Source organism: Drosophila teissieri, chromosome 3R (genome assembly GCF_016746235.2).
Source record: "Drosophila teissieri strain GT53w chromosome 3R, Prin_Dtei_1.1, whole genome shotgun sequence".
NCBI classification, from domain to species: domain Eukaryota; kingdom Metazoa; phylum Arthropoda; class Insecta; order Diptera; family Drosophilidae; genus Drosophila; species Drosophila teissieri.
This window is the reverse complement of record NC_053032.1, coordinates 10,712,331-10,738,038: the sequence shown is the minus strand read 5'-3', so window position 1 is coordinate 10,738,038 and position 25,708 is coordinate 10,712,331. Positions and strand designations below refer to the sequence as shown.

General features: G+C 41.4%; 4 protein-coding genes across 5 annotated transcripts in view; 2 read left to right on the top strand and 2 right to left on the bottom strand.

Moving 5' to 3' along the window:
* Nucleotides 1-25,708, top strand: part of LOC122622445 — a 59,127-nt gene that overhangs the window by 2,567 nt on the left and 30,852 nt on the right. The window lies entirely within an intron of this gene.
* On the bottom strand, nt 35-25,708 carry LOC122622446. The gene is made up of 8 exons (XM_043800878.1): nt 25,657-25,708; nt 5,711-6,222; nt 4,273-4,835; nt 2,355-2,948; nt 1,212-1,996; nt 951-1,156; nt 739-881; nt 35-676 (listed from the first exon to the last, which is right to left on the bottom strand). The coding sequence occupies exons 1-8, from the start codon at nt 25,706-25,708 to the stop codon at nt 121-123; spliced, it is 3,411 nt and encodes a 1,136-aa protein (XP_043656813.1). The 3' UTR covers nt 35-120.
* On the top strand, nt 6,412-7,846 carry LOC122622447 (testis-specific serine/threonine-protein kinase 1). Of its 2 annotated transcripts, none has more exons than XM_043800879.1 (2): nt 6,412-6,540; nt 6,621-7,846. In XM_043800879.1, the coding sequence occupies exon 2, from the start codon at nt 6,712-6,714 to the stop codon at nt 7,618-7,620; it is 909 nt and encodes a 302-aa protein (XP_043656814.1). In that variant the 5' UTR covers nt 6,412-6,540; nt 6,621-6,711; the 3' UTR covers nt 7,621-7,846. The 2 variants fall into 2 exon arrangements, with proteins under 2 accessions (XP_043656814.1, XP_043656815.1); XM_043800880.1 differs by having other exon boundaries at nt 6,444-6,599; nt 6,661-7,846.
* On the bottom strand, nt 21,223-22,028 carry LOC122622449 (U-Kazal-Dg21.2). Its single transcript, XM_043800882.1, has 2 exons — nt 21,624-22,028; nt 21,223-21,560 (listed from the first exon to the last, which is right to left on the bottom strand). Exons 1-2 carry the CDS (start codon nt 22,009-22,011, stop codon nt 21,511-21,513), a joined length of 438 nt encoding a protein of 145 aa, XP_043656817.1. The 5' UTR covers nt 22,012-22,028; the 3' UTR covers nt 21,223-21,510.

Below are 25,708 nucleotides of genomic sequence, written 5' to 3'. Positions count from 1 at the left end.
TTTACAGCTAGCTATTTACAGTACTTGCTCGCTAAGAATAATTTAGGGATTATACAACCAACTCGCAAACGAATTTCTCATTACAAATATGGCAAGCTATTCATCCTCTCCATGGAACGCTCAATTGCTACTGCTCTTGATAGGCATCAGTTGTCCGGTGTTTCCATCGGTTTTGATCTCGATTACCTCCAGCTTTTCCACGCTCACCTTTGTGGATTCCCGAGTTTTCTTCTCGACTTCCTTGGTTTCCCTTAGACTTTGCAGATGATCCTCCTCTTCGCTGCTGCCAGGAGCTGTTGGCTCCACTTCGAAGTCAATCTCTGGCAGCGGTTGCGGAGTGGAGGAGACAACGATTGGTTTAAGGACAAAGGATTGCGTGTCCTGTGTGCTCGTGGGTGCCATTATAGTTGTGGGTGCGGTTTGGTCGAACGTATCGTAGGTCCCACGCTCCGAAATATCATCTATCTCATCATCGATCAGCAAGTTTTTCTCAGAGCTTTGCTCATATACCTGGGCATTTATTCCGCTACCATGTTTTGGTTCTGGCTTGTGATTTTTGGGCAGTGCAGGTAGAGTAGATGGTGCTTCTTCGGGTTTTTGCGCCTGTTGGGTCGCCTTACGTTGCTTCTCCTGGCGCATCTTTTCCTCCATTTCCTGGAATTTCATGGCCAGATACCTTTAATGAAGGGCACATTTGTATTTGTTAATGAATACTTTGGAATCCTAATAGTGTCTTACTTATCCACAATAGGTCCATTGTAGTCCTCGGGGAACTTTGGATTGAAAGGCAGAATGTACTTGTAAAGCCGCTCGTTCAGAACATATAGTTGCGCGGTCGTTGAACATTTGACATTAAACCACCAGTCGCATGTCAAAGCAATCTGTATTTATATATTTACACGCTTAGTTGTGAGCTTAGTTGTGTATACAAATTAAGTTTTCCAGTTTACCTGACTAAATATGGTTCCGTTGGGACAAAGGAACGATGCCTTTCCTCCGTTAAGATCACAGTAATGCCAGACTTGGCAATTGGTTTCCGGATCGCCGAAGAATCCCTTATAGCGTTGCTTGGTGCACTCAAAACTGGTTTGAGGAATCTCCGCATAGTTCGGATAATCGATGCCAGGTCTTCCAGTGCTTGGTCCTGGGTGTTTATCTATAAGAATGTTAATTAAATAAGTGAGAAACATATTGAAGTAAAGGCTACCCACTGGGTCCCTTGGGTCTGGCAACCGCCTCCTCTGATTGGGAATGGTGTTCCTCTTCGCTGCCCGCATTGTAATCATAATCCTGGGAACTGGACTTGTGCTCCTCATGATGCTGCGGAGGATTAGCCACAATGGTTTGGGTTTGCTTTAGATTTTGCAGTATGCGGATTAATGTTTTGATGGAGTTGTCGATGTTGTCGGGTGTTAAGGTTTGCGGAAGATGATTGCTCGCTTGAAGCTTGTGAAGAATTTCGGCCAGCGATGAGGTCCGAATATCTGGTAGCTGATCCTGATCCTCTGGTACGTATGCAGGCGTTAATGGAGGGCGCTCATGGGCGTATTTGTAAACGGGCTTAAGTTTAATGGGCGTTACCGTAGATGGTTCTCTAAGCGGTAACTCTGGATTGTGGGCACTGGGAGGCTTCCCGGAAACGTAAACATATTTTGGCGTAATCTCTACCGTGTGGCTTGAAGTGGGCGACACCGCGGGCGAGGGTGTTGTCACGTAAATGGGACGCCTGGTGGCCTTGTAAGTATGCACTGGCTGCAAGCGCAGTGTGGGCTGTTGGTTATAGAGAATCGGTGGACGCGGTGTGGAAATCTCAGGATGCATTTGTGGGGCAGGCTGATGCTCGATGTGTGGAGCTGTCGTGGTCACCAGGATGTAGGCATGCTGTGGCGGCTGATGAGCCGATGGACGCTCATGCTGGGAGTGCTGCTGCTCTTCCTCCAGCGATTGTCTTGGCCCATCTATTAGGTAGTCAATAAACTGCGGTGGTGCTGGGGAACTAAAAGTAATGTTCAGATCTAGAGTAAGCTCTTTGGGAAGATAAATGACAACCATACTAAGTGTTTGATGCCTTAAATATTCACTTGGTACTAAGAGATGCTTAGTTTTTGGAGATTGTACTTGTATAAGCTTTGTGTTCAATTGATGAGTACCCATTATGTACTTATTAATGGAGGCGTATTTAGTAGATTATTGTTTGACTTTGTAATTCCCTATCAAATTAGCTACTTATTTTTAATTAATCAAGAATAGAACGTCTCCAAATTTGTAGGAAACATCATGCTTGAATAGGTGAAACAAAAGCTTCTTGCTCCTTCTTAAAGTTCCTTGCTCCTCCTCCCAAGCGAAAGACTTACCCAAGCGGCTCATCCTTGACGTAATCGTGGCGCGGCGACTGTGCCTGCGACTCCGCTTGTAATTGTGACTGGGAGTGCGACTGCTCTTGGACGTGGGCCATGAGTGCGCGCAGCGGGATGTGCAGCACCTGTTGGCCAGCAGTCGCATCCGGTCTTACGTAGAGGGCATCGTACTTGTTCGGGTGATGGGTCTTGGTCTGTGGATGATGGGGGTGCAGATGGGTGTGTTGTGGTGGGGCCTGGTGGCTACCAGCCAATGTATTGCTTTGTGCCGGCACCACCGGATGTGAAAAGTCGTAATGTTGTTGCTGTTGCTGCTGCTGCTGCTGCAGATGCTGATGTTGCTGATGTTTTTGGTGTTTCATGCGCTGCTGTAAGTAAAGCACATATTTCTCCTGCGGCGTCATGTGCGGATGCTGCTGGTGAGGATGATGAGCAACACTAGTCGAGGGCGGGGCCATGTTGAAGTAGCTTTCGTATTTACTAGAGTGCCCGAAATGCGGTGATTTCTGATGTATTATCAATGCGTTTTTGGAAGATGTGGTGGCGGTAACTGCGCTCGAATCGGGAACCGACACAGAAGCGTAGCCGATGCTGTGGGAGGTTAATCATGCAAAGCGGTTATGGTTTCGGTTTCAAGCAAGAATGTCATGAGAGTGTAGGTCCCATACTTTATTTCATTTTGAAAGCGCAACATTTTTCTGTACTATGGCCATTTATGTTTTAAGTAAGATGAACCCCAAGGAGTAATCATTTGTATATACGAGTCTATACTATCCATGGCTTAGAGATAATATCCGGAGATTGCTGCAAATTGATTTGCAGCAATCTTTTGATTGCTTTGCCTTACTGTTGAAAACCTGATACCACGTTGCAGAATAATTATTTATTTCCTTGACACTTTAAAGTGTAACTTATTCAATGATTTAACTCGAAAAACAAAAGTGAGCATCGAAATGTGTTCAACCGAAGTGTGGTGTTGTAAAAATCTTCGCTGATTGGCATGTTTTTCCATTTCCCACCCCTCTTCTGATAACCATTGTATGACAGATTTTTGACCTGAGCCCGCTGGCTACTTATGACATGAATTTGCAATTTGACAATTACTACATGAGCATGTGAGGAGGTACATGAGACACTTGCCAGGTCAAGTCTCCTCAGCCCACCTTTGCCCACTGGCTGTGCCTCCTGCTGTACATCGAACGGCAATCGGAGTCGCACTGGTTGTCGTCATGGCTCTAACGTCACCACTGCAGTTGCAAAGATGGTGACGATGTGGAAGACTGGACTCAGAGTTGGGGAAGAGCGGACGTGGCCTGAGTCGGAGCCGGACATTGGAGTGGACTGGGCTGGTGCATTGAATGCAATTGATTTTTCTGCCCAAGGGCATTGCATTGCAACAGTATCCGTCTCAGACGGAATCCCAATTGCATGCGTTTTAAACGGAGCATATTAAAGTCCCTGTTGCATATTCGAATTTTCAGTTGGTGTATATAAGCAGACTACACTGTTCACAGTTAATTATTGACATATTTGGATGACGACACAATAAGTTTAACAACCTTTTGTAACCTAGCTAATTAAGTTGGTGTGTCTTTCAGGTAATTTGTATAGTCCGATTTACCATTTATGTTTAGGACCAATTAAAAGTCTGTTGTGTAAAGTTGTTAAAAATATATAGATGACGTGAAACTGTTTTGAAGACAGACATAGTGGCAACATTTGCACTTTGTATTCTACATGCGATATTGCAACTGCCTCACGATATACAAGTGGGCGTGGCTGTGAGAACCGCCTATCGAGCTGACGGCTTGTGTATTCCATGAGATCAGAGCTCGACGTGGCTTACTTTTGGGCTTTCGCGCCAGCCTCTTTTTTCTGTTTGGGTATGAGAGTCACATGTGACAAGCAACCTTACCTTGGATTGTTTTGCACTTGTTGGTGCTGTTGCGGCTGTTGCTCCTCCACCGCCTCCTCCTGGGCTCCATGGTCCTCCTGCTCCACCACCCTCTCGCCCCTCTCCTCCTCGCCAGATGACGATGATGATGGCTGCTCGGCGGAGGCAGCAGCTCCGGCTGCATAATCCGTAACGATTTGTGTTTGATGGGAATTTTTATAGACAATTTCTGGCTGCTTCAGGTTGCTTTGGATGTTATTGTAATTGATGGCATCGGCGGAGGAGCCCGGTTTGCTGCTCACTGGCGTATAAATAATGGGTATAAACTGTCCCGGCAATGTGTTCTGCGCTGTAAATGGTGTTAAATTGATTTTTGATTGTTTGCCCCGCTGTCGCTGCGACTGGGAGGCCACTAAGCTTGGTGATAGGATCTCGAATTGCTGTGGTTGCTGTTGTTGCTGGTGGTGCAGCAGGAGGTGGTGCTGATGCTGATGCTGCTGCGGTGGTTGCTGTGAATGCTGCTGCTGCTGCACTTGCTCCTTGGCTGACGGCGGTAGCGGCGGAAAATGCTGCACCGTCTTGTGCTGCGTGCGTGTAAATTATGAATTACGTGATTATTTCTGCTTATTTATGGCCCATTAAATCAATTGTAATGAAGAAGATTGTATAGGTATTTAAGTGCTTTTTCAATACCCTCGAACGCTTATTGGAATATTCCCAATACTGCTAGTACTCCCAAGGAAAACTTACAGCGGCTGTATACAGCAGCTTATTTGTTCTTAAACCCATTAAACCCAAGTTGACAAAAGTCAGCGCAATTAATGTGAAATATTTTATCCAAAGGATTTCGTATCCACGATAAAGGAGAGTTGAAAACTAAGGGAAACCCCAAGCTATGGGCTCCAAAATTAGCAGAGATCGGGGGCGAAATGGGCAAGAAGATATTACTGATACAGTGCGCCTTGTATTACATTATCATAATCTTAATAGTCGAGTATTACGAAATACGCCTTTCAAAGAGAGCTGTTGGGATAAAATTTCAAAAGGAGCACAAAGCTCTCCCGATTTCGTTATGGAACGAAGGTATTTTTGATGGCAATATGTTTGTTGGCGACCAAGTACACAGCTTTATTAAAAGCCCTATGGTCAAGCATGACGGGGGTCACGTCATGGTTGGAATCTTATTCAAATAGCGATTCCAAACACTCAGCAGGAATTGGCTCGTCTGGTTTCTTTCTATGATCAAAGAAATGGTTTTTGTTTATTGAATGTGTGAATAGTCCTAGTTTAAATACAGCTTTTGAAGTTGCCTCTTATTTTTTTTTGTGTTTAGCAACTATGATTTGCCAACTGCACGAAATAAACTGCGAGCCACTGTATATATCTATTCTATCTTTTCGATGTGTGCTTTCCCAAGGAGACGTACCCTTAAGAGAACACTTTTTTTTCAAAGACTTGCCTTATGCGTCGGGTTTAATGGCTTGTACGCAATATACGAGGCACCCGAATTGGTGATCGCCTGCTGCTCCTTGACATGACCAGGTGACGGATGTGGGGGCGCATGCTGATGCTGGTGGCTTCCAATCGCCAGGGAGTGGTAGACCTCGCCTGCTCCCGACTGATAGTGCGGCACTGGTGGCGGGTGCGGTGGTCCATGGTGGTGGGGATGGTGCTTCTGCTGCGGCATGTAGGCTACCGGCACTGGTATCCTTCCAGGACCTGGCAGCGGTGCCTGCAGCTGTGCTCCGCCAGCCGACGACGAGTGCTTCGTGGCATACTGCTGATTAATGGGCAACTCGGGCGCGGGCAGATAGAAGGCCATGTAGGGTATCAGTCGTCGACTTCGCTCTGAGGCACTCAGCTCCGAATCGCCGATGCCACTGCTGTTGTGGCTGCCTCGGGGACTCCTATTTATTGGAGCTGGTTGGGACGCAGTGCCAGTGGCTTGGCTCGGGGAAACAAGGATGACAACTGTAATATAGAAATATTTTAACTTTAGTTGCATTTGAAACACTCAATTTATAGCAGCAGACTTTTATAAAAACATTACTCAGTCCAGTTAGTACAGCTTCTCCACATAGTATGAAGAGAAAGCTTGGGCGCTATTATTATAGTTTCGCTTGCCAGCATAATGTTAATTTTTAATTTATTGAACGTAGACCGTAGTAGACCTTGTCTGTTCGTTCAAATTTTTCTGGAATGGTAGAAGGCTGTGCGCGTCCTTTTTTATATGTATTTCACACTTCATAACGTTTGTAGGTTTTGTCAAAATTTCTGGATTCGAATTTCGTAAGTAAAATACACAAAGTGGCAATAAATTATAGTTTGTGAAATCAACCATCTTAAGGGTAAATATGTTCACCATATAGAAAAGAAGCATTTGCTTGATGCCATTACCAAATCACCTAGTTGGAAACTCTCGGACCATTACACTAAACGCACGCCGAGGAAACAAGAGCCATGTCCAAATACACTTCCAGCGCTGGGAACCGACAGTTGGGTACTAGACACTCGGATGTGGATGCACTGGCTCAGCGGGGCTACAATGTGGGCCACAAGATCGGCGAGGGGTCATATGCCACTGTTATAACCGCCGGTTATGCCGATGATAATGGACATGGAGTACATTTGGCTTGTAAAATCATTGACAAAGCCAAGGCGCCCACCGATTTCGTGAATAAGTTCTTTCCGCGCGAACTGGAGATCCTGACCAAGATCGATCATTCCAACATCATACAGATCCATAGCATCCTGCAGCGCGGTCCCAAGATCTTCATCTTTATGCGTTACGCGGAGAATGGTGATTTGCTGTCGCACATCAAGAAATCCGGTCCCATAGATGAGAAGCAGTCAAAGATCTGGTTCCTGCAGATGTCCAAGGCACTGAAGTATCTGCACAACCTGGACATTGCCCACCGGGATCTCAAGTGCGAGAACATCCTGCTCTCCAAGCGGCTAAACATCAAGCTGGCCGATTTCGGATTTGCTCGCTATTGTCGCGACGATAATGGCCGGGAGATGAAATCTGAGACGTACTGCGGATCGGCTGCCTATGCTGCACCGGAAGTGGTTTGTGGACGACCATATGATCCAAAACTAGCGGACGCCTGGTCCTTGGGAGTCATTCTGTTCATCATGATGAATGCCAAGATGCCGTTCGATGACAGCAACTTGACCAAATTGCTGGAGGATCAGCGCAACCGCAAGTTTGCCTTTCGCCGGAAGCTGCAGGAATTGATTTCGGCCCAGGCCAAGGCTACTGTTTCAGTGCTCCTGGAGCCGGAGGCTCATGCTCGCTGGAATCTGCGCGAGATCCTTAACTGCGCCTGGCTGCGATCCGTCGAGGAATCCCAATCGTCCACTCCCTAGAACTTACTGCAAGTTTGCAAAACTGCAAGTTTGCAAAACAGAAACCACTTATCATTGATAATCAAATAAGCGCTGCAGTTGATTTCACAGATATGTGTAAATTGGAATGGTATCTCAGAAATTCAATGGTATTTTTCAGATAGAGATATCTTTCTACTGTCTGAATCCCATCACGCACTTTTTATTTTGTATGGTATTAATAAAAAAGCAATTAGTCAAGTATTTACTTCTGCTCGTTTAAAAATTTTAAAATTTTTTGATTAGAAGTATACAAGAAAATATTCTGCTAATGTTGAGTTTTTAAGGCAGTTTTTTCTTTTGCTACCGGATAAAGCTTTTATAATATTTAAATAAATTATAAAACGCCAGTTGATGTTGAGCAATAGATGCAAACCTTACAATTAAGCGACGTGGATGAAGCAGAAACCCAGACCCAACGAAGCCTAACCACAGAAACCAAAAGGCGCTGTCATAACCGTAAGAGAAATACTATTATAAAATAGCATTAGGTAAATTGTCGAACAAATTTTTCTTGCATCTTTCCCCACTGCATATGGCGTACAGCAGTTTATTTATCGTGTGCATTGTTGGCCACACTCTCCGCTTCTGTTGGCCGTGTTTAGTGAGCCGTTTCAGCCGGCAGAGCCACAAAAAGCCTCCATGGAATGGGCCATCCCAGCTCCAGACGACAGAGAAAAGAAAGGCGCCAGTGATGGGCCGCTGAATTTGAGATGGATCAAAAGCCCACATCTTTGGGGATAAATATAGGTCATTATGTGTGAGAAATTAGACTGGGTTTTAGTCATATTTATTATTACTTTTAAGCTCGATCGAACCGAAGTTCGTTTAATATTAATAATGTCAAAGGAGTTCGTCCAAGTCCGGCCCAGACCCATCAAAGTGTGTTATAATTTGGGGGAATTAATTTTGGGCTTGTCTGTTTTAAGCCGTGCCATGTGACCAATCACTGCAAAACATAAGTAATTGTCTGATTTGCCAGTTTCGCCATTCCTGGCCAGTTTGCATTGGACTGGATTGGTTTGGCTTGGCCCGGCCCGGCCTCGCATTTTCGTGTCCTGTGCGGCATGTGTTGCAAGTTGCCATGCCGACCTGCAATCTGCAGACCTGGGAGTCTGGCCCCACGACATGAACATTCGGCAGTCTCCTCACAATATCACAATAAGTGTCCGAAAGTTCGAGCCAAATCAGAGCTGTGGGGCAGATAATTTGCATTGGAGAGCGGGCCGGGCTTAAGTGGCAACTTAGATGCAAGAAAGGTCTTGTTGTTGCATATGTGACACCAGAAATGGGTGGTTGAGTGAACCCAGTGTGCAGTGCTTTTGCCCACAACAGTGGTTGCAGCTATTTAGGCAACTGTCCAATTAATTTACAAAGTGTAGTTAACTTTTTAGTGAATATGTTCGGCTCCTCCAGAAAGAACCGATGCAGAAATTTGTTTAACGCGTGCGCTTATTAACAAAGTAATTATATTGAATTGGAGAACATTATTTAATGAGTATTTAATATGTACTACTTTTGTACATAAATGTGCATAATTTAAATGTACCTTACAAATTAATCTTAGTTCAAAGTCACAGTCCATCCCAACTATGGCGTTACCGAAAATGCTTGTCTTTATTTGATCTTTCAGTATGTCATAGCTGTCCTGCCAGCTTTCCATTTTGTTGTTTTCTTTATTGCACAAAAGAGTTTTCGTTTTACGACTCTTTTTCATGTGTTGGCCTGGCCAGGCAGTCTCCGCTCCGCACACCTGTGCGTATGCGTAATGCAATTTTGCATTAATTAATATAAGTTGTCTGTGTGCTCGCATCCAGCCTGCGGGGCACTAAAATGTTTTGCGATGGCTCATCTGCCACCTGGCTGCAGCCAATTTCCAGCCGAGAGTCGCTCCCAAGTGGCTCGTATGGAATTAATTTTGGGGCAACGTGTCAGATTTATGCTGTTGTCTTTGTCCCCTTCGGAACTGCTGGGGCTTATTAGATCTGCCTTCCAACTTCCGGCTGTCGTATAAATCCTTTGAAAAATGAGTGGCATTCGCCTTTCGCATATTGCTAATAATTTCCTAGGATTCGGCTTGGGGATTTGTGATATTGTATAAAATCGCAAATGGAATTGCCAATCAACACATTGTGGAGATGAGTCTGTCCAACATTGAGATTTATTAATGTTTTTTTTAAACTTTTGTATACAAACGCCCCCATTTGTTTTTGTAGTGATTGCGTGTAGTGAAATAATTAAAAGTTGTTACCGACTTAAAGTTATGACAAAGCCCAGACTATCTTACAGTTTTTATGCTCCACAATCGAACTCATTTTTCCATACATCAGCCCATGCAAAAAGTTTCCCAGGCTGGCTAATATAATTGTTGATTTCTTCAACGGGAAGGCAAAAAGCACGCAATGCGAACAAAAACTGAGGTAGAATGAGAGGTGAGAAGGTGGAAGTGCCTATCCTAAATAAACTTGTCATGGTCAACGGCACACCCTCGAAGCTTTTTCAATTACAATATAAATATGGGAGTGTGGCAGAATGTTGAAATGCAATTAGGCAGCCGCGAAAACAAATAAACGCGGACAGCGAAAGTTTGAGAATGATTCCTGATAGGAGATGGAGTGGGAAATGGTCGGGATATTCTCGCACTGACCCCGCAGGGGATTCGACTTGTTATCGTTGTCATTTGGATGGCACTCTCCGCCGAATTTCGCACATTTGAACCCGTGGGTTTTAGCTGTTTTGCCCAGTTGTCAGTTGGTTTATGGCCAAAACACATTAAGCGAACCGCATAAAAACATTTTAGCCGCAGTCACAGTCGCTGTTTTGGCCCCGAGCCCACACCCCCATCATCATCACCCACTGAAATTCTAGTTCAATTCAAGAGAATCGCTCCAAAAATGTTTGTGGTCAGAATCAGAGAGATGCGGAGTATACAGATACAGATGCGGATACGGATACGGATACAGATACTGATCAGGCCATATTTGCCAAGCACTTTTGCATGTATTTTGCATAAAATTTGCAAATGATTTGTTGAGCGCTTCTTATTTTGTGCAATTTTGATGCGATTTCTGGCGGGGATGGGGAGAGCTAATGGGCACGGTGGCGCACAGGTGGACCAGACGTGGAGTACTCACCTGTTTTGGGTTAATTCACTCGCCCCGGAGCCAAACATTTCACGCTTTTTTGACATTTCTGGCGCATAATTTGATTAGATTTCGATACGACGAGCGAATTGTTTTGGTCACTCGGCGCTGGGGGAGGTGGTGGCACCGTTTTGGAGTGTTGTTCCTGCTGTTGGTGGATTGTTTTCTAATTTGATTTGATTTGATTTCGGCCAGTGTTCTGTGGCCGCCCCCGGTATGCATCGCTCAAATGCAATTAAATGCAAATTTATTGCGTAAATATTTACTTGAGCGTGAATGAATTTTAATTTTGTCACCGGCTCGACCATTTCCATTTACCGCTCGTTCGGCCGGCCACCCATTTCTAATTTTCGCTGTTGTTTTGAAATGCTGCTGGCCATCGCATCATCATCATCAACAAAGTGAGCCGGAGGCCAGCGGATTGTGCACGACGCTTACTGATTTGGCTGGATCGGCGGATCCCGCGATCCGATTATTGTGCCACTCAGCCCGCGACTCCAAATTATAATGGCCAAAACGATACCACTCTCGCCCCCGGCCACTTATGGTCCAAATTGTAAAGTCGTCCATGTAAGCCATAAACTAAGACTATAAACTCCACATCTGTAAAGCAGGCATTACACGAGCCACGGGTCCAAGAAGTCAAGCTCAAATTGCTGGCTGTCCGATTTAAGCAAAAACAAAACAAAACACAGAGGCGCAAGGCCTCAGATTTGCCTTCACTTACATTTTTGGCCAGAAGACAAATTATAGAGGCCGTAAAATGCAATAAACCAATCGCACAATTTCGGGTGGTCCAAATATTAGCCAACTAAAGTGCGAACTAAATTGCTACTTCTGTTTTTATGTGGATTGGCTTTCGTGCGATCTTTCATTGGCAATTGTAATAAAAATTTGTTAAGTATCTCACAAATTTGTAAAAATTCAGTTGCATGCTGAGTCGTAAACGTAGATTTAGTAATTGTAAAAGTACTTACACATCACTTCAATCTCATTGCAATGCAGTTTGTCATTAAACGTGGACGCGTGTTTCCTCTTTTTATTTCGAATTTAGATCTGCTCAAAAAATGTACGCCTGGCAAAATGGTAACTTTATTTTGGCCACACCAATCGTGAGTAATTCGCCAACGTAGCAGTTCACACCCCAATTTAAATCTTGGCAACTGCCCACGATGGTTAATGTCTAGGTATTATTTAACTCCATTGTTTCCTTTACTTGCCCGACCTTTAAGCTGCATTCCGTTAAATGGCTGAGAACTTGTCTAACTCATATATCAAAGACAACGCACCGATCGAATTTAATTTTATGGCCAGAACAAACATCCGCTTGGGGCGAAACTGCAACTTGATCAGCGGAATTGCTTTTACAATTCGGCATAAAGTAATACGAAAATGTACACTTTTTCGTTTAGTTTATATTGTTATTTTCCACGTTTTCCGCTCGTCGGCGACAACAATTGCGACAGAAACAGAAAAGTGAATGGGTTTTCCTTCCATTCCTCCAATCGGCTATCGCGGGTACGTTTGCAAATGTCGCAATCTGGCACTGGCACCCATTATAAGCATTTGCGGACAGCTCGGAAAAAACAACAAATTAACCACCCATTAAATAAACATGGAAAAACACACCCGCTTGCGTCTCAGTTTGTCCGCCAAATCAAACTGCGTTCATCAAAGTCAAATTCGTCGACCAAGTTGTCAACCGGGAGGCTTGCAGTACTGCATTGCCAATTACCTAGCAAAAAGTAACATTTTAACACATTCATTATACCCGTTACTCGTAGAGTAAAAGGGTATACTAGATTCGTTGAAAAGTATGTAACAGGCAGAAGGAAGCGTTTCCGACCATATAAAGTATATATATTCTTGATCAGGATCAGTAGCCGAGTCGATTTGGCCATGTCCGTCTGTCCGTCCGTCTGTCTGTCTGTCTGTCCGTCTGTCCGTCTGTCTGTCCGTCCGTATGAACGTCGAGATCTCAGGAACTACAAAAGCTAGAAAGTTGAGATTAAACATACGGACTCCAGAGACATAGACGCAGCGCAAGTTTGTTGATTCATGTTGCCACGCCCACTCTAACGCCCACAAACCGCATAAAACTGCCACGCCCACACTTTTGAAAAATGTTTTAATTTTTTCATTTTGTATTAGTCTTGTAAATTTCTATCGATTTGCCAAAAACTTTTGCCACGCCACTCTAACGCCACAAACCGCCAAACTGCCACGCCACAATTTGAAAAATGTTTTGATATTTTTCATTTTGTATTTGATTTGTAAATTTCTATCGATGTGCCAAAAAACTTTTTGCCACGCCCACTCTAACGCCCTCAAACCGAAGAAAACTGTCAGTGTTGAAGACTCGCCTTCGCACTTCCACTAGCTGAGTAACGGGTATCAGATAGTCGGGGAACACGACTATAGCGTTCTCTCTTGTTGGAAACTAAATTACCGGCTTACTATTCAAAAGGTCTAACCAATTATTTGATTCCTGTGGGTACGGCGATTGGACTGTTTTATTAGGGATTAAACCTTAAGAATGCCAGTATGGTTTATGGCTTTATCCGCCTATAGTTGCGCCTATAAATAAGATAAAGTAATTTTCAATTCAGAATTGGTGGATCTCTTTCTCCAAAAATGAAACAGGGAAATGCTCTTCACATTCCCCTTCACTTAAGCAGCAGTCAACCAGCGATCCATAGAAATGTTTGCTGGAGTAATTGTTATCATTGGCCGGCCGTTAATTGTATGGAAATGGAAAATGATTGTTACACTTTCTGCCTGCATTTAGTTAACAACATTTGCACACTCATTCCGCCTCCTCCATCGGTCAGTTGCATCTCATTATAAGATTTACATTTACATTTCACGGCCAGGTTGGCAACAAAAAAAGTCTGCAAAGTGCTTCCTCATTCACAAATGTGTTTCCTCAAATGGGAATGGGAAATGTAATTGGCCTTTTCCGTTTACTGGCATTACTTTTATTGCCTTGCCATTTGTCGATTGGTCAAAACCTAATATTATTGATTATGTTAATCGCCAGCTTTTTAAGCCTCTTTTTATTCCAATCAACCAACATAAATTAGAACCTTATAGATAGAGATTTTCATTGTTGTTTTACGATTTTGTGAAATGCGTTAAACAATTTACTGGTATCCGGTTCAAAGTAATGTTTTACGATTATACCTGTTTTTATTGCCATTCCAAAATACAAATAAGCAAGTCGATTGACTATCTGATACCACTAACTCAGCTAGAGAGACAGCGAGAAACAAATTTCAAAATGGCTGTTAAATAGAATATATGAATTGGCAACCCAAATTTAAATTTAAAAAATAAAATGTAATCGAAATTGTGGGAGTGACATCTTTTTAACGGCATGTAGGCGTAAGAATGGATGGCCGAAATGGTTTTGAAAAGTCGTCAGAAAGGCAAGTAATAAAATAAAAAAATAAAAATTAAGACATTTGTCAAAAGTGTGGGCCTTTTTTAATGCATTACTATTCTATTGAATAACTAACTTACTTAACTACTTCTTAATATATGTATATTTAAAGCCCAAGGCTGCCCAAAATGGAAGCAATAAATTTGTCTCTCACACGCTCCATGGACAATCCTATTGCCTCCGGATTTTGGCGACCCAAACGCTTGACCCTCTCGGTCTGGTTACTAGAATAAAAGCCCAACTCCCACTGGGGTCCACGGGGCGTTTGGAGCACGATTCGAGTGGCGTTTGGGCTGACCCGGCGACAATCGCTTTAGATTCGAAGTATTTATGATGGCTTTCTCGAAAACAATCGCTATGGTTAAGAGGTTCTGGCATAGGGGCACTATGGCTATAGTTGTGTAATGAACTTCTCTAAAACAATGCAGATATATACAAGCAATGTTTGCCATTGAAAAATGATTACGCAAATTAAAAGTAATTTATTTGTGCATGCAACGAAGTAAAAGCTACAGCAAATGGCTCGAAGCCGATTGTTATCACTCGAAGCTCAGCCAAGCCAGGCAAAACAAATTTAAATATAATTCACTTACAGCCAACAAAAGTCGTTAACAAAACTCATAAAAGGCAAGAATGGAAAAACGGTAACATTGCATAAATTCAACAACAGACTGCACAACTTCAATTTGGTGTATTATGGCCACGGTTCCAATCGATTTGCGGCGCTACAGAAATCGAGCGATTTGATCGATTCGATCTGTGGCAAGAAATCGATCGGCAAGGTCGCACAGCTGTCGATGGCTGCTAAATGTGGATTGCCAGTCGTAGATCTCTATAGATCCGCCATCGATTGCCTAGAATAATATATCTGCTCTAGATGATTATGAAAAAGTTAGCTTTAACAAGTTGAAGACTTGATGCTCTTGAATGCAATTTGAATTCTGTTATGGTAGTTGATTTTACAAAACCTATATTCAAACACCATAGATACCAGGATTATTCTCTGAATATTTTCAAAAGAAAGGCTTTAGTAGCAGAAATGTAACTCTTCATGATAAATAAGTTTATTTTTAAATATTAAGAAGATTAATATCCAACTGTTTAAAGACTTTAATAGTGGCTAAAGTATCTGATCCGCCTAAGTCTGTACACAGCTCATTGGAAAAATATAAACAATGCTGTAAATCAGAATCTTAGTTCCAAGCACTATTTTTCCATCTTGTTTATTCATATACTAATCATACTTTTTTCTCGGTGATACATATCTGCTTTGGCACTATTCTATTACAAATAAAATACCCCCACCAAGTAAATTAAAACTGCGGCTTAAAACTAATGGTTAGATGATTTGTGGGTGCTTGTTCTCAAAGAACACGGCCAAATACAATCATAAAAGGCGGAAATCGGGTGCTGAGGTTGCTGGAATCAAAAAGCATAGAGAACATGACGAGGCCGCCGCCACGGCGATTACTAAAAGGCAATTAATCCGAGCCACAGACAGAATTAATCGTTAACCACTAGAATTAGTTGTCTTTGTGGTTCTTTGTTTTGTGTTGATTGAAACCAGTGCAAATCGGGTAACAAAAAACGACTTTAAAAACTAAATCTTGTTAATTAGAGCGTCGTTAGTCACGTTTTTGACTATCATTTGGAGGCCTGCTGGGTTGGGCTGACCAATGAAAATCTATAACTAATATGGTTCCAGTTGGAAGGCATTGAATGTCATAATCAACAGCACGAGTTTTTAAGAGCGTGTTCAAACAAAAGGTAAACACTGATGGTTGCCTATTACCAACAGGAAAGGAACCGACATTTAACAAGAAAAGCAAAAAATGGATTATTATTATATATGGGAGAATACAACAAAGTAAGAAGAATTTAAAAACTTGACTTAAAAAGCAACCAATTAGTTGTTTGGTTCAATCTGCGTCATTAATTAGTTTATCAAAATATTTTTAAAAGATTCTGTTAGTCGCCATTTAAGCTCCATTCAGAAATAAATACCTAGCAAAACCAGTCAAAATATACTTTATAAAATTCACATAATTAAAACGCATTTATCAGAGCCATCTAGAGAGTTTAGACAAACGATGTATCTGTGAATCTGCCGAATACCTAGTCATGGTTAAATCAGGAAGCTATTAATGCCACTTGCTTTGGGGGTTCCCTCAATAAAAAATTTAAAAACTGTTATCGGACTTGAGTAAGAGAACCACAAGTGCTCCGTGACCTCTGACCCAAAACGGTCAAGGCGATTCCAATGACCATCACGAAATGACCAAACAACAACATTTTTAACCCCGTGCACTTTTGCCCGAGTTTGCCCTGTGAAAACCTCCCGCAGACAATGGAGAACGACGGAGTTTGAGCTGACTCACAGACAGACCATAAATAGTGGTCTCCAAAAATTTGATAACATTTTTTTTGCCGACTTGGTGTAGCACTTTAATTAATTACTCTAGCATTCAGGTGCAGTTTATACAGCATTTTAAACCTACCCATTTTTGGTAGGCTTTTGCGTTCTTTGTGTTGCCAAATATCGAAATCTTTTGGCCGTTTTCTATTTTTTTTTTATTGGTAGTAAACTATGGCTCATGCCAAGCGATTGTTGTCTCAACTAGCCAAATTAATTGGCTTAATTTGGAGGCTTAGCTGGGCAAGCAGTCTTTTTTTTAGGTGTTAACTATCGTGTTTGTTGGTTTATTGCCAAACAATTTAACCATTTTCGGCTATTTTAGAACTGGAATGGGTGGCTAGTCACCCAAACAAACAAATGCGAGAGAAAAAAGAGCTTGGCTAATTCAGTAATCCGTACATAATAATTAGCTTATCCGAGCAGCGACCTTCAACTTCATCAATTAGTTGATAAGTTTGCTTTGCCCACTGGCCAGTTTTAATTGTGGTTAATTATTGTAAATGTTGGTAACTCTACAGCATGATAATCACTCCATTCCAAACCTATTTTATAAATTACATGGTAGCGTTTCTTCCATGGAAACAGAAAGATATTCATTTAACCTGAGGTCAGTGAAAGAGGTCAGCCAAGTTTTGATTCAGCCTCAATTGGGTTAATGAAGATCACGCCGAGAGCTAAACAAATAATTCAGTAAAAGCGGATATAAATTATCACCCGCTAACTGGAAGTTAACCTTGGCTATCGCGGTTGACAAATTGGTTACTCTGCAAATTAGTGACTATAAGAGATTAATTACCACCATATATATGCCCACATTGTCGAGCAGCTAATCAATGAGTATCAATATTAAATTCACAGTCCACAATCACGAAAACTATTATGTTAAACTTGACTTGTATCTGTATCACATTTGTTCTACTTTAGCATGAATTTTATTTTTTGACAGCTTGACATCGATGGCGAAATATTGGACAATTTTGAAATAAATTGGTTTATTCACAGCCACAATTTTGCTCTATATTTCTGTACAGCAGTTATGTAGCGTGTCCGATTCGTCGTATGCAATGTAACGGAAAATGTAATTGAAAGTTGCCACAACTCCTTGATTTGATTTTCCTGCTCAGCTTGAGTCTTTGAATTTCTGGCTATGGTTATTTCGATTAAAGTTTCAATGGATTTCAGCACTCAGTATCATGTAGAACCGAATAATTATTTCACCATACATACCTAATTCGTCAGATACGATTTAACTAAATTATTGCATCTTGGTTTTTCAATTTATATGTTCATTTTTTGATTTCTTTAATATCTACATACTTATCGATAAATTCCTATATAAAATCATTCTTTTTTGAATAATGAGTGAATCGGTTTTAATATGTTTTTATCAAAGCATTATTTTTTTAAAACAACGAACCTTGCAATGCTTGCATTTCTAATTTGTTCCTGCTTATATCAAAGTTTCTTTACTACAAATTTTAAAGTCCCAGATGCTCAAATAAGTTTGTGTAAAGCAATGAAAATAAATTAAATTATAAACACTTATCCACTGAGGAAAACAGTCAATGATTTAATTGAGTAAGCAGGCTCAATTCCCCGCGACTACGGTCATTACATTAATGGGATACCAACTTTCCTTCAGGTAACCAATCAACCTGTTCCATCCCCAAGTCGCATCCCGATTGATGTGCTTATTGTATATAATTTATTTGCAATAAGGCAACAATTTCAGTTATTTTGAGCATTCAGACGCAACATGTGCACTTGGCTATCGAGACGGGTTGAGTTGGTTTCTAGCCATATTTGTCGACCCTCTGATTTAGCTTGACTCTAATCCAAAAAATTTCATCTATGCCGGCGGTGTGTGCTTTTTAAGTCATGCCAGTTTTGTTTTAACACGCGCCACTTGGCCCACAAATATTCGATGAAGCAGTTGCTGAAACTTTCACTGCGGTGGCCCAACTAGTGCATATATCACTAGCTTGGTAATTAGACCACTAATTAAAGCCCAAATGCCAACACTTCTTGTCCCAAATGCTGGGTGGTGCACTACATTACTAAGCCGAACCGAATATGTACCAACAATACCCAATTATGTCATGCTGTCAACTGTCATCAGGTGTATGAAAAATGTTTTTAAGCAGCTCAAGACGGAAGGTTTGTTTATTTCGATTGTGTTATATCATTCATTTTTAAACAAATTTTGTTAGTAAAGTTTGAAAGTTTTATTTCGTAAGGTGGTATTAACCAGACCAACATTGAAACTTTATTGGTTGAAGAATGATATTCTATTTCCCAGTTTTCATTAAACGAATCTTTTAGTGGGTATGAGATAGTTCGTTTACCCGACGTCTGCTCTGTTTCTCGTTTAAGTTACGCACGAGCCCGTCATCATTGCACTAAGTATATCAGCAATTTCTGAGTTCAGTCTAGGCTCAGTTACAGTTACAGTTGCAGTTAAAGCTTCAGTTACAACCTCCGCAATAACAATGGAATGTCTCTTACCAAATGCGGCGCTTTGTTGGCTTACACATCATCTAGTGCCACCCCACCCCACCCCACACCATACCACCAGTACCCCACTTCAGTTGCTTGTTTTAATAATCATGGAAAACATCGCCTCATGTGTTGACATTTTTCATTTAAGACTTTATTTGGCAAAAGTCTTCGTGTAGTTTCCAAAAAATTATGGCAAGCGGCCTGGGGGGTAAATAATAATAACAAAATGCGTGTAATAACCGAAAAATATTCACACAGTTTACACCTAAGCCATGGATTTTCCTACCATTCCATGCTGGTTTATTCAAGGCATCTGCCATGCAATTTTTGGCTTCTTATTATTTTGTGGCTTTTGCTTTTAGCCCAGTTTTTACGGTCGTGTGAGGTAATTTAAGACTTGGCTTGAAATCACAGCAGGTATGACTATTCAATGTTTTGGTTATGAATAAATGTGCCTCGGAGCTGTGATTCAAATTGAAAAAGCCGTTTAAATAAATTTCGCAGAGAATTAAAAATAATTATATCGCTACAACAGATTTATAAAAATTGATAGTCACATTTCTGTAGCCGTAAAAATAACCAAATGTGGATGTTTGGCAATAACTACTTTCAAAATCTTTTCAAATGATTCAACTTATTCCTTGTCTGTATATTTACTTTATAACAGGGTACGTATGATGGTTCTTTGAGTTTACGCAGTAGTATATGATATAAAATTATTTAATCATTTTATTTATTAAACATTTCCCCAAAATCATTGTGCGTCATTTTGGTTACCATGTATTTCTCTTGACTTTTTATTCAGCCAAGCGTCTAATTTCCTCTGAAGTTTTTTTCTTATGTAATTTTCATTAGCTGATTTGGAATATAATTGTAATGCGTGAACTTCTTTGTTTGTTAATTAGAGAGCGAAACAAATGAGTTTTGAATATGCTCTGTTTGACTTTCAAATTCTGTCATTAGTCGAGATGAGACAAACAAAGCTTAATGACCCAAAGATATCAAAGCTAAATTAAAAACCGATTCTTGGCACCGGTTTTTATTTCATCGACTAACCCCCACACTTTGCCAAATGCCGAAAACGGCACCGTCCAAATATTAGAATTAGTTTGAGTTAGTTGTTAGATCTATAAATCAATTAAGTTATTATCGCAGGCGTTGAACAAGGCGTTGAGCTTGTTTCATCTGTGGGAAATTTGCATTCGTCAGCACACAGAGTATTTCTTCCGCCTGTGGAAAGGCACTTGACTTGCAGTTCGCTCCTTGGACAAGTTGATAACTATTCGGCATGGTATTGTGTAAATTTGCCAACGGCCATAAAACAATCAAATCCATTGGGTGAAAAGTGGATGAGAGACTTCGAGAGTGAGAAACTCCACAAGAAATGCAAATCCGAATGAATAAGGAAAACAAGAAAGGAGGTGAGGCCTTTGCGGACTGGAATTCCGAACACCCTTGCAGATAATAAAGCTTTTATATAGTGAATCTTAAGAATTTATGTGATATTCATTTGGGATATCTTTGAGGTATGCTTTCAGTTGTCATCTCCATTACACCATAAACATTATTTAACATATTGAAAAGAAAGCTATGCTACTTGTTGTGCTGTAGAGCTTTAAAGAGTTATTAGTACTTTAACCAACATACACTAGGTATTCAAATGATTTCTTTCGAATGGTCCCTCTCATAGGGTATAATGAAAAGCAACCAAGTTAATTCAAATGAAAGCAAATCTGTGGGCTGGAACTGCAACCTGGACAGATTCGATGGGGACTCTGAGGAAAATGTTGCAACCAGCTCTCTCGGACGTCGCGTAATTGCGAAACGGCCCCGAGGACATTGGCGCTGCGGAGTTTCTTTGTTGGCTGCTGCTGCTAAATGAGTTTTTTTGCATATTGCAAATGCAAAATTTTTCTTAATTAAATCCGATCACTCGCGGCCAATCAGGAAGAGAGTGGTGGCCGCGTGGTCGCTGGAAAAGCCAGACAACATTGAACTTGAATTGCTGGCCAAAGTGGCTGCGTAAAAGTTGTGCAACTTGTTGTTGGCCAGCTAAATCATTAAAGACATGATTGCAACACATCTGAGCGCCAGCTTTGCTTTTATTTTCGTTTTATTTTTCTGTAGTTGGTTTGTAGATCCTGTTTTTGGTCAAGGCGCTGCGAAAAATTGGGTTAAAGCGTATTTTGGGACTGAATAGTACTTGTTTTTACTAATCTATGTGTTGTTTTACTATTTGTAGACCATAGTTGAACGTAAGAACGCAAGTAAGAAAGACATTATATTCATGTTAAGGTTTCTTAGGTGCGTCTTGGATTCATTTAATTTTGTAGCTGGTTGTAATAAAATGAAATGTATTTTATTAATGAGACTCAACCAACTGGCTGTTCCACGCATTCGCCGACGGCCAAATAGGAATAAGCTGAAGAAGAATACAACTCAGTCAATCAACAATCTTCTCATAGTTTGAAAACTTTTAACTCACGCCTCTCATTTGTGCAAATGTAGTTTCGCATCTCGCACTCGTTACTAAAAGTTAAGTACTCCTCCTGGAAGATCTGCGCACAGACTGGGTCGTAGATATCCGGGCAATCCTTGGTGCAGCTCGGCTTGCAGATCTCCCGGGTGGTTTCAATTAGCTCAGATCTTCCGCTGTTTTTACGGGCGCATTGCTCCACCTTCAGCAGACAATTGTTGTGAAAGACATAGCACCGCTCGTCTGCCATGGCCCAAGCCAACTCTTTCACATCGGAGCATTTGTACTGCACATTGCACCGGAAGAGGTCGTCCTGGGCTTGGCCGTGGGTGCATCCCAGACAACAGAGCATGAAGGCCAAAGCCAAGGTCAAAGTCAGCTGGCTGCTTCCGTGCATCTCGTTCGTTGATTAAAGTATCCACACTGAGGTTCTCTAAAGCACACTCGTGAATATTTATACGATTCTCACCAACAACAGTCACTTTAACCCGCTTCGAACTATCTGGCTTACTTGACCCCTTCGAATTAAACTGCTTTGTAAGAATTTCATATTCGTAAAATCAAAATGTTAAAGAAGTTGCTATCTAGTAAATTATACTTTGTTAAGGTACCATCATACACTTTGTTGTAAATTTTATCCTTTCCTTAAATATGCACCAATTTGTTTTTTTATCCGATATACAAGAGAAAATGTACTTTTAATTTCTCTAAATATATCAGTTAGTTGGGAATTCCTTTAAATAAAAGAATCTTTTGTACAAAGATATAAATTGAATATTTAAAGACCGCCATAGGGTTAAGAGAATATTTGTAGTTATTAATTGTTAACAAAATGAACTGCGGTTTAAAACCAGCTTATTGTGTAGCGCAGCGTAGATCTGATATATTTTATAGCCGGCAATTGAGATGTAAGATAATCAAAAGCTTTCTGATTTGTTAAATATTCTTGGAAACATTCACAATTATTATATGAGGTTCGAACCTTAGTTTATTTTATTATTCAATGATGAATCAACGTCACACAGCAGCAGTCAAGTTCAAATAAAAGGGTAATTATTGATTGCAGTACTCTTTTCAAAGTTATAAAAACAATGTAGAAATTAAAAAATAATTGAGATTTATATGCACCGCTTATTATTTTGTTTCAATTTTAGCGTTACGTAAAATACGGTTTTTAGTTTTTATAATACCGGCATTCTTCTGTTAGTTGAATACCGTTTAACTAGATTTCATACCCAAATTTGTGGACTTAGGGCTACAAACGAAATCAATAAATAAAACAATCCCATTCGCATTCAAATTTTTCAGATTTGTCAAGTTAAAAATTATTTGTATTGTATAGGAAAAGTATTCATTTGAAGTATAATATTAAGCTCAGACGTGGCTTATACATATGTCCGATGGCTTCAATTAACGCGGGTTGAACATTCAAGTGGCATCACTCGTCGGTCGAAAGTGGCTCAAACAGATCAGGCATCGCCGGCTTTCTATCCATTTGAACATCTTATTATGTCAATTATCCAATTGCTAATAAAGTCCACGTACGCTGCTGACCCGCAGTTTTGGATCAGTTGAGATCGGTGAAACGTAAACTGCAAACTGAGAAGCGAAACGAGAAATTCGCGTTGAAATCATTTCAGAGTCATTGACACAGACAATGTCCGCCAACGTGTGGTTGAATTTGGTTTCCCCTTTTTGTTTTTTCGGCAAACATTTTACTTTTCCTTTCACGCCCCAAACTCAGACTCCCGCTCTTTGGCTGCTTTTTTTCTCTGTATGGGAAGTGAAAAATCTTGTTTTCCCGAGCATATATATGTACATATATATGAATATCCGCAGCTGGGGTTGCCCAAAGCAAATTTATGGACCTTCAAATTGTGGGTCTGCAACTATTAAGTACCGCAGAAAGTTGACAAAACTTGCGAATTATGTAAAATGTAAACTGTTGGCGGCAATTAGTGAACTTGGGCCGAGTTTTGTTTTTCGGGGTGTGATGTGATGACTGTAATTGGTTTTTGGCCATTAGGTAAGCCAAGTTGCTGGGCTTTAGGAAGTTATTAGCATAATTGCTCCGGGAAGTGTGTGTTTTCTTTTCAGGAATGGTACATTTCTTTCCCATCCTCCGCCGTGTTATGCAGTTTGGAATATTTCGGACGAACTCTGTCCGCTCCAGGTATTTTTTACATGGATGCAGCACTTGGGATTCCGAAACATCTGCCCAATCTCCCACGAAGTCAGTGCCAGACAAATGCACACATTCCTTTCTGCTGCTCCCCCGATGGGAAATTGCATTTTCACTGCAAATGCCGCGCACTCGATGTGGAGCACGTTTACCTCAACTTTGGCCCACGGCTCCAACTATGAATCCGTATTCCCTCCGTCTGCACTCCCTACTCCGGCTTGCCAATCCCCCCACGGGCTGGCGTCCAGTTTAGACATCCACTTGGCGCTGTAATGCACCGTCAGCGAATGCCGTCCATGTTGATGGCGATAATAATTTGTATGCCATTCCATCAATACCAGGCTTTCCATAGATTACTCTGTCGTTTCCACAGTGGCGCCGCAATTGTTGTGCCGCTATTAATTGATTTAAATCAATAATAAACAAGAGAGAACGCTATAGTCGAGTTCCCCGACTATCTGATACCCGTTACTTAGCTAGTGGAAGTGCGAAGGCGAGTCTTCAACACTGAGAGTTTTTTTCGGTTTGTGGGCGTTAGAGTGGGCGTGGCAAAAAGTTTTTTGGCAAATCGATAGAAATTTACAAGTCAAATACAAAAATGAAAAAATATCATAACATTTTTCAAAATTGTGGGCGTGGCAGTTTTGGGCGGTTTGTGGGCGTTAGAGTGGGCGTGGCAACCAGTTTTTTGGCAAATCGATAGAAATTTACAAGACTAATACAAAAATGAAAAAATATCAAAACATTTTTCAAAAGTGTGGGCGTGGCAGTTTTATGCGGTTTGTGGGCGTTAGAGTGGGCGTGGCAACATGAATCAACAAACTTGCGCTGCGTCTATGTCTCTGGAGTCCGTATGTTTAATCTCAACTTTCTAGCTTTTGTAGTTCCTGAGATCTCGACGTTCATACGGACAGACGGACAGACGGACGGACAGACGGACAGACGGACGGACAGACGGACAGACGGACGGACAGACGGACGGACAGACGGACATGGCCAGATCGACTCGGCTACTGATCCTGATCAAGAATATATATACTTTATATGGTCGGAAACGCTTCCTTCTGCCTGTTACATACTTTTCAACGAATCTAGTATACCCTTTTACTCTACGAGTAACGGGTATAAACATTGCGCCTAAATTGACAATGGAACAACTAGGTTATTTTTATCAGTTGTACCTTTATGACAGTACTATTACGAAATGGTGTTAATAGTTTCAGCTGAATTTTCTTTATTATGTTTTGATTTTTTAATGAAATGCCGCCCGTAATCAGTATTGATTGTAATTAAATCCCGTGCAATCAAACTCATTTTTAGCGCATGCAATGTCGTAAAATGGAATGTAAGCTAAGGTGCGGGGACCACTGTGCGGATTATCCGCGGAGCCTGACGGACGTGGACGAATCCGCGGTGGAACCATCGCTTTGCGTACTTTCGTACTTTCGCTACGATACACAAATATACTTAAAACGCAACTTTGCGCACGTATTTGGGATTTCGGACGGTGTCGCATCCGATGGCGAGGCATTTAAACTTCATTTTCATATTGTCAACGGCAATTGATGGTCAAAGCCCCGCGTCGCAATGGTTGGCATTTCACAGGGCAATGCAATTCGGCACATTGCATTTTGAGGGGGAGCTGTTGGTGGATTCAGGGATTGCATAAGCTCTAATATTTGGCAGGCTGACATAAAGCAACATTTTTTTAGTGCGACACAAGCGACCTTGCTCCCGTTCAGTCACCCAATCCGCAAAAAAAGACGAAAAAAGCGAAATGGAACCAACAAACTGGTTTCGATCGATTCTAACTAACATTTCTGAGTGGTAAGACCGGGTAATTCAAAGATCTGCACTTACCAAATGCCAATGGCAGAAGCCAGGCGCTCAATCTTCCCATGGGGATCCACAT

Excerpts from the sequence above, each read along its gene's own strand:
- LOC122622446 (XM_043800878.1), bottom strand. The coding sequence starts at position 25,708 with ATGTGGATCCCCATGGGAAGATTGAGCGCCTGGCTTCTGCCATTGGCA. Across the intron at positions 4,836-5,710 it reads CATTAAACCCGACGCATAAG|CACAAGACGGTGCAGCATTT; the intron begins GCAAGTCTTTGA and ends ACACGCACGCAG. Across the intron at positions 882-950 it reads ACGGAACCATATTTAGTCAG|ATTGCTTTGACATGCGACTG; the intron begins GTAAACTGGAAA and ends ATATAAATACAG.
- LOC122622447 (XM_043800879.1), top strand. The coding sequence starts at position 6,712 with ATGTCCAAATACACTTCCAGCGCTGGGAACCGACAGTTGGGTACTAGA.
- LOC122622449 (XM_043800882.1), bottom strand. The coding sequence starts at position 22,011 with ATGCACGGAAGCAGCCAGCTGACTTTGACCTTGGCTTTGGCCTTCATG. Across the intron at positions 21,561-21,623 it reads CATTTGCACAAATGAGAGGC|CTTATTCCTATTTGGCCGTC; the intron begins GTGAGTTAAAAG and ends ATTCTTCTTCAG.